Below are 13831 nucleotides of genomic sequence, written 5' to 3' on the forward strand. Positions count from 1 at the left end.
TACACATGCAATGAAAAGGTGGGTTTAACCTCGATTTCAACACTGTTATTAAAGTAAAACAAATAAAACGTACTGTATTTTCCGGAGTACAAGTCGCACCAGTGAAAAAATGAATAATAGAGAAGAAAGAAAAACATATATAAGTCGCACTGGAGTATTGGGGGGAATTGTATTTGATCAAATCCAAGACCAAGAACAGCCATTTCATCTTGCACTGCAATTTAAAATAATAACAGATTAGAGAACATGATGAATAGGTGTATGTATGCTAACGCTAACACCTTCAGCTACATGACTCACAGACAGAACTGTGGTAAGTGTCTGGTATGTTAACGTAACATATTAACAGTTATTCAGATAACTATAGCATATGTCGGTGTAATCCCTCATTCGTCCAGGCGTGTTCCATAGTAGAAAAAGCTTCAGTTGTAGTCATCTGGACTCAGTTTGAAAAAATAGACGTTTCGACTATGTGGACAGGACCACAGAGCGCCGTGCATCTCCACCTTGAAGCCTCTAATCACTCGTTTGAAGACGGTGAGGTGAAGGTTTTAAGCAGGGAGAAAAGATGGTTTGAAAGAGGAGTCAAGGAAGCTATTTTTGTTAAAAAAGAAAGACCTTCTTTAAACAGAAATGGAGGGCTTAGGTTTAATCTTCCTGTTATTTATAATGGGTTACTGTACCCCTGGAAAGGTAGAGGACATTCAGATGCTAATCAGGTACTCAGGGTGGTTGAGCCAGGGTCTCACAAAGACAAAGAGGATTCTAATAGGCCATTAAAATTCTGAATAGGCTAGCTCGGTAGATACAAGGGGGGAGTTTCTGTTGAAACAAACAACTCTTTCTACTTCAGGAAGGCTCCTCCCAATGGGCGGGTCTTACCACAGAACAGTATTAATATCGGAGTTCTCGACCTAAATTCTGTTATTGACAATGACTCTTGGATGAGAGTCGAAACGTCTATTTTTTCAAACTGAGTCCAGATGAATACAACTGAAGCTTTTTCTACTATAACTATAGCATAAAGAACATGCTAACAAGTTTACCAAAGCATCAGTTTTACCCCAAATCACTAAATCCACTGAATTCTTCTTCCTCTGTGTCACTTCTAAACAACTCCACAAACTCCAGGCAGAGGAAGTGCTGATTCTTCTTCTGCGTCGCTTAGAGCCTAGAGTGCCCTCTTGTGGTTGCCAGTGTGAAAATAACGAATAATATCACATATAAGTCGGTCTGGCGTATAAGTCGCACCTCGGCCAAAACTATGTAAAAAGGTGCGACTTATAGTCCGGGAAATACGGTAGTAAAAGTGCCAGACAGCCATGACCAATTGTCTCTCCTTCCTTGACCATTTTGATAAAAGCTGTGCTAAAAGACGTCAGGTACGGTTAGATTTCTGTGGTTAGAAATGGACAAGTTTATTTTGATAATAGTAATAAATATATATGCAAGAATCATGACACTAACTTTACATGGAGGACGCTGCACGATGCCGACCACATAATACAGTTATGACAACATGAAAACAAACACTACAGCTCCGCCTTCTGCAGAGACAGTCAGAGTTAGTGACACTATGTACAGAACAAAGACACATTTGTACAAAACACGTTAAATTAAAAACCACAACTGTACAGGCGTGACGTTATTTACATTAACACGAAAGTCTCAGTTCACGTCATCCATCCGCGTTCAGAGGGCTACACAAAGTGGAACAGGTCGATCCACGGTTAATCCCCATTATGAGAAGTTTATTTTTATTCTACGCTTCACTAAAACATCCAAATGCACATGTTATAATTCCTTAATTCCTGCTGAAAGCGGCGGGTTCTGATGGCGACCTTCTGCAGCGTGTCAGGCTGTACAATAAGGCAGCTGCTTCCCATCGAGGCGCACTCTCTCGTGAGCCTGTCTCTGTATTTACCTTGCATTTGAATTTGTGTGTAGTTCGACCTTTAAACCACAGAATATTAGCAAAACACTTCTCGGGAACTGATTTTCACATTTTGAGAGAGTTTTGGAGTTAGTTCAAAGAAACAAACAGTGATTTATTCTAATAGATGCTGGTGGAGAAGGACATTCGAATGTGCAGCTCCTTCTGGAAGCAAATTATTCTCTTCCTAAACCTGGTGTAATATATGATTATGTCTTTTTAAGGTAGTAGCTGCTTCATTGTTTCATTGTGACGCTGTGCTGTGGCAAAGAGTGCAGTTCCGAATCAATGAATGTAATATTTTAGTGGTTTTGGGCAAAGTGTATCAATATAGTACACACACTGACAAATATTTCAAGCCTCAATTTAACTGTGAGGAATCTAATACTGTGAGTACCATACTGCAATTCATAAAATACATACTGAATTTGTCTTTGTACTGTTTAGGTTTCCATTAATCTAATCAAATGAATCTGCCAAATATTTAAATGTATGCGCACTAAATCATTTTTTCACTCTGCACTAAACAAACAATTGTATATTTCCGCCACATTGTGTTGTGTATCACAGTTATCTGGTCAAAGTTCATGCATTCAACGAGCAGTAACTAAAAACATAGCTCTACAGACCCTTTAAAACGTTCCACATTCTGTAATGGGGGCAAACGTGAAGAGGAATTGAATGTGACTTCAAAGGAGCGACTTGGATTAACCTCGACATATCTCAAAAATCTGTGAAATCTAGATCGTCAGATACATTCAGAGGCACGTGAGTGATATCAGAGCCTGATTTAAAGACATTTACCATTGCATTTTACTGCATTTGTTTAAAAGGAGATTATGACATGCAGCAGCTTTGTTGGAAATCTTACAGAAATGTTAACCCCCACATACTTTTTAAACATTATCTACAGATATATTACATACTTTATGACAAATTGTAATTTTTTCAAGCTCAAATACAATTTTTAGGCTAGAAAACAATAACTATCTGACAATTCTACCCTGGAAGTTTAAAATTGTTGCTTAGTTTTTGCTATAAAGCCTTCAAATCATCACCACTTATATCTGCTGTTGGTTTATTTCACATTGTCACCAGTCACCTCCATTGCAGAATTCTGAACGCTTTGCTGACATTTAAAAGGGTCCATAGCGCACAGTAGATCCTTTTGCGTCGCAGTCCTAGAAGCACAAGTCTCTCAGTCTTCTGGTGGGTCGAAGCGTCGGTTGCGGCTCTTCCTTCGATCCAGCAGAGGCTTGAGTTTGGCCATGTCCCCCCTCAGAGGTCCGGCGTGGACCGGCGGCTGCTGCTTCTGCTGGAGGCTCTGCTGCTCTCGCCTCTCTTTGCAGAACTGCTGGACCGCCACGCTCTCCGCCGGGCTGAACGCCGACAGGAGGACCTTAGGGTGCACGGAGCTCGCCCAGGCCCAGGGAGACTGCTGCTTGTCGCTCAGCAGACTCACCATGGCCTCGCTCAGCACCCGGAGGCGGATCTTAGCCACGGTGCGTTTGAAGTTGTTCTCGGTGGTGAGGCAGTAGTACAGGCCCTGGTCGGACAGCTGCACGGAGCGGATCAGGAGCCCGTGCTCGGCGGACACAATGCGGTCGCTCAGCTTCACCTGAGGGATGGACAGAGTCAAGACTAATTAGCGTTGAGTACAATACTGTGACTGACTTGAATGTGTAATGCTCTATAGTGATGTTACAGATCACACCAAGTACAGCGCAAGGTCATGTTTATCCGTGCGAGTATCGCCAGATCTAAACTTGGACTACATAAAATCAGGCCTAAAATGAGATTACAAATACATTAGTTCTAAATAATGATTAACACAAAGGACAAAAACATGAATAGATTTGTCTCTAAATTAAATAAAAGGGAGTGTCTGCAGTGCCGCGGCTGAAACTGCCATGTTATTTTTGTGCCGCGTTTTAGCGCCGTTTTAGACCTCGCCGGGTTAAGGTTAAGGTTAGGGTTAGGGTTAGGGTTAAGGTTAAGGTTAGGGTTAGGGTTAGGGTTAAGGTTAAGGTTAGGGTTAGGGTTAGGGTTAGGGTTAGGGTTAAGGTTAAGGTTAGGGTTAGGGTTAGGGTTAAGGTTAAGGTTAAGGTTAGGGTTAGGGTTAGGGTTAGGGTTAAGGTTAAGGTCAGGGTTAGGGTTAGGGTTAGGGTTAGGGTTAGGGTTAGGGTTAAGGTTAAGGTCAGGGTTAGGGTTAGGGTTAGTCATGACGCTATAAGAGAAGTCCCGCGGTTCCTGAAACTGCGCGGCTCTGCAGCCACGGCCTAAATAAAATACTCAAACTACAGAGGGCCTTGTGTACCACCAGAGGCACGCGTCAGACAGTTTGAGAAACACTGTTGCAGATAGTATTGGTCAGTGTAGGACTTTTAGACTGCACTAAATCTTTTATAACATAAGGTTTTTACTGCCAATTTTGTGTTTTAACCCTAATTACCCTTATTTTTTTATGTTAACCCTAACCCTTGTGGCATCACTTGCTTGTCTCCATGGAGATGGATAAGTTTAAGGATATACTGTGGAACATTCCAGTTAAAGCAGTAACATCTCCATTGAGACAAGATGTTCACCTGAAAAAGTGATATAATGCATTTTTAAAGTGTACAACATGTGTATGATACAGGCTTGTTATCGTTAGTGATCGCTTTGCTTATTTAATTAGTGGTCAACATAAAATTAAAAATAAATGTGTCAGGGAAGTGAATGAGCTCACGAGTATCTTGTATCGCTTGGAGTAATGATAATGAGGCAGATATAAATCACATGAGGCAGAGCTTGACTAATGACTCAGTGCTCTACAGGGAAACATTTTACAAATATGTGACACCCCGTTTAACAGCAGGGGCCCTCCACCCCGTTTAACAGCAGGGGCCCTCCACCCCGTTTAACAGCAGGGGCCCTCCACAGCCTGTTGTAGATTACATAAACCTGAGGGTGCGTGCTCGCATGTGACTGAAGACTCCAGAGCTACACCTTTCTGTCAGGCTCACAAGAACATCCTGAGATCATTTTTAAGAAGAATTAAAAAATAAATACATTCTGTAGATTCTGTTGAAAACTAACTTCTTTCTCAGGCTCACTTCATATGACGCTTTCACATTTCCCTATGTAAATGTTTATCTTTTTTCCTCTAAAAGTACATTTAAAACTAGTTAAATTATTCAAAATCAACATTATTGAGCTTTTAACCTTGTCACAACAATGTTTCCTTCTCATTAGTTGGTCAAAGTTGTATTTTGATAGATTCTTTCATGTTTGAGTCATCTTTTATTGTCCTGCAACTGAGGCTCGAGTGCTCAGAATTTTTTTTCCACCTACCCACTGTCCCCTATCCTCTATCCCCGCCCACATCCCACATTATTTTAACTCTTCTGTGTCATGATTGTGTTTCTTTTGTTGTTTGATGTCCATTTGTTATTTAATTGTCACTTTCACGCTCTGGCCCTGTTTTGTGTTTTATGATTTAAACTTTAAAAGAATAGAAAAAATATATAAATAAATAATACTAGTTTTAAAAAAGAAAAGTCAAAATGAAGATTATAAATAAATAAATAATAATAGTTTTAAAAAAGAAAAGTCAAAATGAAGATTAGAAAAAATATATAAATAAATAATAATAGTTTTAAAAAAGAAAAGTCAAAATGAAGATTAGAAAAAATATATAAATAAATAATACTAGTTTTAAAAAAGAAAAGTCAAAATGAAGATTATAAATAAATATATAAATAAATAATAATAGTTTTAAAAAAGAAAAGTCAAAATGAAGATTAGAAAAAATATATAAATAAATAATAATAGTTTTAAAAAAGAAAAGTCAAAATGAAGATTAGAAAAAAATATATAAATAAATAATAATAGTTTTAAAAAAGAAAAGTCAAAATGAAGATTAGAAAAAATATATGAATAAATAATAATAGTTTTAAAAAAGAAAAGTCAAAATTAAGATTAGAAAAAAATATATAAATAAATAATAATAGTTTTAAAAAAGAAAAGTCAAAATGAAGATTAGAAAAAAATATATGAATAAATAATAATAGTTTTAAAAAAGAAAAGTCAAAATGAAGATTAGAAAAAATATATAAATAAATAATAATAGTTTTAAAAAAGAAAAGTCAAAATGAAGATTAGAAAAAATATATAAATAAATAATAATAGTTTTAAAAAAGAAAAGTCAAAATGAAGATTAGAAAAAATATATAAATAAATAATAATAGTTTTAAAAAAGAAAAGTCAAAATGAAGATTAGAAAAAAATATATAAATAAATAATAATAGTTTTAAAAAAGAAAAGTCAAAATGAAGATTAGAAAAAAAATATATGAATAAATAATAATAGTTTTAAAAAAGAAAAGTCAAAATGAAGATTAGAAAAAATATATAAATAAATAATAATAGTTTTAAAAAAGAAAAGTCAAAATGAAGATTAGAAAAAATATATGAATAAATAATAATAGTTTTAAAAAAGAAAAGTCAAAATGAAGATTAGAAAAAAATATATAAATAAATAATAATAGTTTTAAAAAAGAAAAGTCAAAATGAAGATTAGAAAAAAATATATAAATAAATAATAATAGTTTTAAAAAAGAAAAGTCAAAATGAAGATTAGAAAAATATATGAATAAATAATAATAGTTTTAAAAAAGAAAAGTCAAAATGAAGATTAGAAAAAATATATGAATAAATAATAATAGTTTTGAAAAGAAAAGTCAAAAGTTTCATTTACAAACAGGAAGTCATTGAACCTGTTTCAATTATATTATCTGTTTTAGATCGAGATTACGGTTTACAATGAACACAGTTTTGGGATCTACTACATAAGTACCTGAAAAAAAAAAGTATTTATTGAAATATGTGACACTAAAATATTTACTGGATTTTCTTTTGCTCTTGTATCTGTTTTTCTAAAGAAACAAAATGTAATACTTTTGACTCACCTCTTTCCTCCGGTCATTGTCCCTCTGTATTAGCCAGCGGATGGAGGCCTGAGGAGACTTGGCTATGCACTCCAGAAAGGTGGTGTTGTTTTTCACACCGTACTGCATCATCTCCGCCGCGTTCCTGTAGGCTGTGAGTCGAGAGAGAGAGACAGTCAGACGTCATCTGCTGACAAACCACGACAGATGGGCGCTTTATCCTGCCCCTAAATCCCAGCAGCATCTGTGTGAAACGTTGACACAAAAGCTCGGGCAAAACACCTGCGCCGAATACGAAATTGCCTTGTTTTTACAGGCAGAAAAACAACTCACGATGCATCACGCCGACCTGCTTTCTATTGATTTCACCACGTTTGTTTCGGTTGTTCCGTAATGGCTTATCACTCAGTTGTGTGCGTAACAGAGATGTGGCTAATTAGTGGTAATTGCCATATGCCTGGCTCCCCGAAGCTTGTGTTAATTTATAAATGTAAACCATTCAGGGGAACGAGGCGACTCTGGGGAATAAATCCTCTCGCCTCATTATGATTCATATTGACGGTCCATTGGGAGAGCTCCAGGATGCTGCCCTAAGCTGCTCAATTTTGCTCATTTTATTGCCATAATTTCCCCCAGATTTTTTTTCAATTTCACATTTTAGCAAAGTTTCATGTGGCAATTATTAGTTTGATTAACATTTTGATATGTTTTTTTTTTCATTTTGAGTTACCACATCCACAAACTATCTGACATTGTGTGCACGGATTCACATTTTCTATACATTTTAAATCTTTCTGATGAAGCTTTGTGCATGGCTTGTAAATACTCATGGTAAATACTCATGGCAAATACTCATGGTGAATACTCATGGTGAATACTCATGGTAAATACTCATGGTAAATACACATGATAAATACTCATTGTAAATACTCATGGTAAATACACATGGTAAATACTCATGTAAATACTCATGGCAAATACACATGGTAAATACTCATGGTAAATACTCATGGTAAATACACATGATAAATACTCATGGCAAATACTCATGGTGAATACTCATGGTAAATACTCATGGTAAATACACATGATAAATACTCACTGTAAATACTCATGGTAAATACACATGGTAAATACTCATGTAAATACTCATGGTAAATACACATGGTAAATACTCATGTAAATACCCATGGTAAATACTCATGGTAAATACTCATGGCAAATACTCATGGTAAATACTCATGGTAAATACTCATGGTAAATACTCATGGTAAATACACATGGTAAATACTCATGGCAAATACTCATGGTAAATACTCATGGCAAATACTCATTGTAAATACTCATGGTAAATACACATGGTAAATACTCATGGTAAATACTCATGGCAAATACTCATGGTAAATACTCATGGTTAATACTCATGGTAAATACTCATGGCAAATACTCATGGTAAATACTCATGGTAAATACTCATGGTAAATACTCATGGTAAATACTCATGGCAAATACTCATGGTAAATACTCACGGTAAATACTCATGGCAAATGCTCATTGTAAATACTCATGGTAAATACTCATGGCAAATACTCATGGTAAATACTCATGGCAAATACTCATGGTAAATACTCAATCTTCTATTCAGAGTATTTTTTAAACTTCCTATAATATGTTATCTGTCCATTTCCTCTGTATCTACCTGCGTTGCAACAATGAAATTTCCCCATGTGTGGACAATAAAGGATTATCTTATCTTATCTTATCTTAGAATTCGATATCAAATGCAGTAAAAGTAAATAATACAATATTGAAATATGCATTGGACAAGATGGACCAACGTATTCAAACCAACGACACATGTACCTTTCAGATTGAATCCTCTGCACTGGGTTAGTGGATTCCCGTGAATGATATCTTGCCTCCTGCTTCTCCTGAAAATAAACATATAATACAAATAAATATGAATAAAAAAGATACACAACTCACAGCCTTTTGATTTTGTTCAAGACTGTGCAGAAAGCAGGTCACTTCCGAAAAACGGTGAGGAAAATATGCGCACATGGCCCTCCAGCGTTTATTCGCATACTTCCACACCAATATCACACGTTTCATGTGGCGTTTGTGGAGGAAACATCTGAACTACACATGACCGAAGTCTAACAGGTCTCATGGGTGAAACGGGTCCCAAAAGAGGCCCACGGGTTCATAAATGGGTCATCTGTGTTTTGTCACGTACAGAAAACTCCTTTCAAAGATCGTGGCGGATGATGGGGTTGGATTAGATTCCAAAAATGTACTATTACAGCCACTATTTATAACACTTAATAACACTTAATAACAGTGGTTACAGGCGTTACGGCTCCAATACCGACACACTTGAAGGTGGCAGGCTTTTTCTATAGCCACACTAACAAAAGCATATGAAGCGAATGATTACTACACTACAATATTCCAGTAGCAGCCCCCAAATGACCAATATTTTAGTTTTTTTTTTTCATTTTTCCAGACTACTGTACCCAGTTACCTTGCCTCCATGCACAATTGCTTTTTTAGAAAGAGGTATGACAAAACCATATAAATCCTGGTTGTTGGAGAGAATGTGGCTTAATTCGCTCTTCAATATCATGTGTTTAAGGACTGCTCTTCAATGTTGACATTTAACTTAAAAACAATGTATCTCGGGTGTAAAACTCCTACAATGAAACAAAAGATGGATACCTATTATATGTTTTTTGGCTGCAGCAAAAAAGGAAAGACAAGGAGCTGGATGACGGGAACAGAGCCGACTGCCAAGGACTGGAATGAAATATTGTATTTTCCGTACTATAAGTTGCACCTTTTTTCATAGTTTTGCCCGGGGTGCGACTTATACTTATATTTATACTTATACTTATATACTTATACTTACACTACAGAGCGACTTACATGTGATCTTATTTGTTATTTTCACTCTTGCAACCGCATTTCATACTCCAATGTGACTTATATATGTTTTATTCTTCTCTATTATGCATTTTTTGGCTGGTGCGACTTATACTCTGGAAAATACGGTAACTTTGGACATTTATAAAAAGGAAAGGCTCACTTTTGCAATGAATTAGAGGAGAACAAGGAGACATTTGCCAGACTTTCTATGTACTTAAAAAAAAAAAATTATATATGAATGAATTCCTTTGAGTTTGGGGATGCACAAAACTCGCCCACCTGGTCCCCAGTTACCGTACCTTTTCCCAGTGGGGTAAAAGCGTGAGCAGCTCAGGCCGTCCCAGGCACAGTAGGGGTCCCGTGCCAGGCAGCAGTCAGCGCAGGCCTCTCCGTACGCCTGACATCTGTGCAGCGAGACCTGAGAGACTCCAAACTCCGAGCTGACGTAGAGCTGTTGCTGCAAAGTAAACAGTTCAAATGTCAGACGCCCTGTTTGTCTTCGTAAGTGGAGGACTGACAGCGAAATGAGCCACAATTACAGCTCATTATTTCTCTTCCTCTGGGACGGACCAGAGGAGATCACCGTTTCTGCTTTTACATGTATCGCATATTAAAGGCATAAAAACTGCAAAGATATAATGAATAGGCCACTTACTTTTTTGGGGGAGATTTTTAAGTTTGTCACCGCAGCTTGGTTCTGCAAAATAAAAAAGATTTCAGCGTGATATGTTTTGTATTAGTGTCGATGTGGTTTGTTCTGCGTATAACTTTCCTGGCTCCCCATTTTAGCATGTTTAAGAAAATATACTGCGTGCGATTATTAAAGTTAAAAATAAGAAAAACAAAGACAAACGTGAGTATAAAATAAATAATGTCTTGCCTTGCTTTTATCAGGCCTACAAAAGTCCCCAAATACCATAAGAAAAATCCTTCGTAAACCTGGTTCGTGCTCCACAGTATGAGACACACAACACGGCTGTGTCTAAGTGAGATTACATTTCATCCAATACCCCAAAAATGTGACTAAAACCCAACCAGCTTGAACGATTTTCTGTAAAATGGTATTTGAGAGGCACATTTTTCATTTCCATCAGCTTTTGACCAGATGCTGTCTCCTTTTTTTACTTTCTATGGAGCATAAATCAAACTTGGCCCTGTCGGTAAACCTGCTGTGGCCCGAGTACAGTGAAGATCAAAGCTGAAGGATGACCTTTAGCTGCGATCACAGACTCATCACACATCCAGCGCTCTCAAGCAAACAACTGGTGCAAAGGTGCAACTGAGAGCAAAGCAACTGAACGAGACAACTCCTGCCTGTTTTTCATCATTCTGCCCGCTCTGTGAACAGCATCCATCTCCTGAATGCCGCCCTGTTTTGCTCCGCTCTTGGCCTTTGCACCCAAGACAAACTCAGTCACTGCTGTGCCTTTGATTTGATTTCAGAAACAGGATGAATCAGGAAGAAAACGTGGAGGAGACCTTAAATACTTCCATCTCCTCCAGGATCAGGTCTTCATGAAGGGACTGGTTGGTGGGCAGGACAATCACCTTCTGGATGGTGCCTTTGTCTGAGGGCGAAGAACGTGGGTGTTACAACGATGCTGAAGCAAACACAACCTTTTAAACCACAAATTTGATTAAAGACATCACGCGGCAAATGCAATGTGATGTATTTAGATCTAATTATAACTTCTCAAACTACTGAGGAATATTACAGGTCTTTGGTCTCTCTTGAAATAGAAAAAAGAAAACAGCATTTGCACCATTTGATATAAGTCTTAAAGCTGAAATATTGTGTATTGTAAAACTTTGTGAAAAAAAATCTGACTACTGCTGCCAGGAAATCAGATAGAAATGTTAAGAAAGTGTCATATCAGCCTCGATCTTTGGGATGAAAGCTGAGTGGTCAACCCTGCTTCACATCTACGTCTGAAAAAGCTGTTCTAAAGCTGTTCTGCAACGCCCAAAATCACAACAGTGGTAGAGCCTCAGTGGACGTTTAAGAGTTGTTGATTTGGCGAACAGAAAGTTAGAGATTCAAACAATTAAACAGTCATTGGTCAACAATAGAGAAGCAGATTAAACAATGTTCGCAGGAATTAAGCAAATGGAACTGTCCCAGAGCATCTTCTCTTCCTCTGTCCTTAGAACCTCCTTCTTAGCAAAGAAAAATGACAAAAACCCTATGGGAAAAAGTAGAAACCTCGGGGAGAACCACAGTGAAAAAGAGATCCTACTCCCACGGACGGACAGGCTGCAGATGTGTTAACGGCCAAATATTCATGCATGTGGATACGAGTGATGAGGGTTTGTGTGAGGAAGGAACAAGTTAGACAGACTTAATATTTCCTCCTCAGGTACTGCAACTTTAATGTTTCACTTTTACTGAACTGTGGAAAAAGTGAAAATGGAAGTTTGCAGTGAGAGAGAGGACACAGAGAGGGCACAACACAGTGTCATCAATAAGGTCAGTTTGTTCCAAACAACAAGCTCCTGGAAGCCTCTGATAAGCAGTTTACTTCCTCTTCTGACCTAAATGCACAGTGTGGTGAGTCTGCAGTCTTTTCTATTAAATAACAGGAGGAAGGAAAGGCTAAATAATGAAAAGAAAGACCTCCCCACAGACTTACAGAGTATGCTGTGATGTTTATCTGGATTAAAACACATGAGAAAGACACTGCACATTTACAATAATGTACAGCAGAATGTAACAAATACAGTGCTCTATGAAATGATAAACAGCAAAGCACTGGAGTAATAAAGAATTCATTACCATTACACCAGACACAATATCTGTGTGGCCCTGACGCACAGTGTCAGATTCATGTCAAGGGAGATAAGTGAGATTACAGCATGAGTCAGCACTTCGCACGGACACAACCTGAGGCATCTGACCCATGCCAGTCTAATCTTTGACGAATGGGCCTATTAATATTCTCAGCCTTATGATGTTGGTGCAATGTTGAAATGCAGCAAAGACATGTGTATTTAATTATAATAGATGAATGAAGTCTGTAGGAAACTTGTACCTGTGCCCAGGAATAACACTTGATAGTTCCCGTCTGCAGCAGTGACCTGATCCACCGCTACAGCTGTGTATTTGTAGTCAGCTCCGGTCCGCACCACAAGGGGGCGCCTGCCCACGGGGTAGATGGGGTTGAACATAACAGGGTGGTTCCTCACAAAGGTCACCACGTCATCAGGAAACTCTTTAGTCGTGTGAATGTCAGGAGTAAACGCTCCTCCCGGACACTGAACAAACAAACAGTAATCAAATGGGATGAATTAATGTGAGTAATAATTAAAACTTCTTTGAAAATGCTTTGTCGTCCGAACATTGCAGATTCTGGACTGGAGACAAAATTAAATAGACAATGAAATATAAAACAACAATTAGGGACATTAGATCCAAATACTAATGGTGATTATGTAATATATCTGTAGATAAAATTAAAACTATTATGGGCAACTTTTTGTCCAGTAATAACACAATTTTAAAGGATATATATATATATATGTTTTAGCTGTTTAGGATTACTCCAATAATCAACACAGCTAAAAAGTGTTATAAAGCTGTAAATTATTCTCAAAGATGACCAGGAAGTCATGTTGTTCCAGTAATTCACGTTGATGTGCGCAATTATAAGATTTAGCCGGGGTGAACTTGTTTAAGGATTAATTTTACAACCATGATGATGGAAAAGCATTGCGCTCACAGTTCCAGGTCTGGGATAGGGGATGCGTCCCTGGAAGGCCACCCACTGGAAGTTGGGTCCATCTCTGTGAGCGAAGGGCCCGTTAAACACAGTGAGGATGTCGGCCATGTTGTACATACACACTGCCGAGCCTCTGAACACCGAGCTGTAGGAACAAGATTCAAAGTTTAAAGACAGACAACGCAAACGGAAAACACGCCGAGGGGAACTTTTCTGTTTATGAATGAGAATATTTCTGTGGACGTCGGTGTTAAAACATCGTCTACATACATCCCTTCAGGTAATTGACTGCGGTTTGGCTTTTAACGAGACATAACAGGAGCTTTGTGG

General features: G+C 37.7%; 1 protein-coding gene across 1 annotated transcript in view; it reads right to left on the reverse strand.

The window, feature by feature from the left end:
• Nucleotides 1–1393: 1393 nt before the first annotated feature.
• sema3c (sema domain, immunoglobulin domain (Ig), short basic domain, secreted, (semaphorin) 3C) overlaps nucleotides 1394–13831 on the reverse strand; it is a 34699-nt gene continuing 22261 nt past the window's right edge. Inside the window, exons 11-18 of the mRNA XM_072455152.1 lie at nucleotides 13502–13646; nucleotides 12815–13037; nucleotides 11265–11353; nucleotides 10441–10482; nucleotides 10085–10242; nucleotides 8724–8791; nucleotides 6882–7012; nucleotides 1394–3551 (exon numbers count right to left, since the gene is read on the reverse strand). Of these exons, the coding sequence (XP_072311253.1) occupies nucleotides 3132–3551; nucleotides 6882–7012; nucleotides 8724–8791; nucleotides 10085–10242; nucleotides 10441–10482; nucleotides 11265–11353; nucleotides 12815–13037; nucleotides 13502–13646 (1276 nt within the window). The 3' untranslated portion in view covers nucleotides 1394–3131. The remainder of the gene's footprint in view (nucleotides 3552–6881; nucleotides 7013–8723; nucleotides 8792–10084; nucleotides 10243–10440; nucleotides 10483–11264; nucleotides 11354–12814; nucleotides 13038–13501; nucleotides 13647–13831) is intronic.

This window comes from Eucyclogobius newberryi, unplaced genomic scaffold (genome assembly GCF_026437365.1).
Source record: "Eucyclogobius newberryi isolate DKJ021-1_F unplaced genomic scaffold, fEucNew1.0.hap1 SCAF_2, whole genome shotgun sequence".
Classification (NCBI taxonomy): Eukaryota; Metazoa; Chordata; class Actinopteri; order Gobiiformes; family Gobiidae; genus Eucyclogobius; species Eucyclogobius newberryi.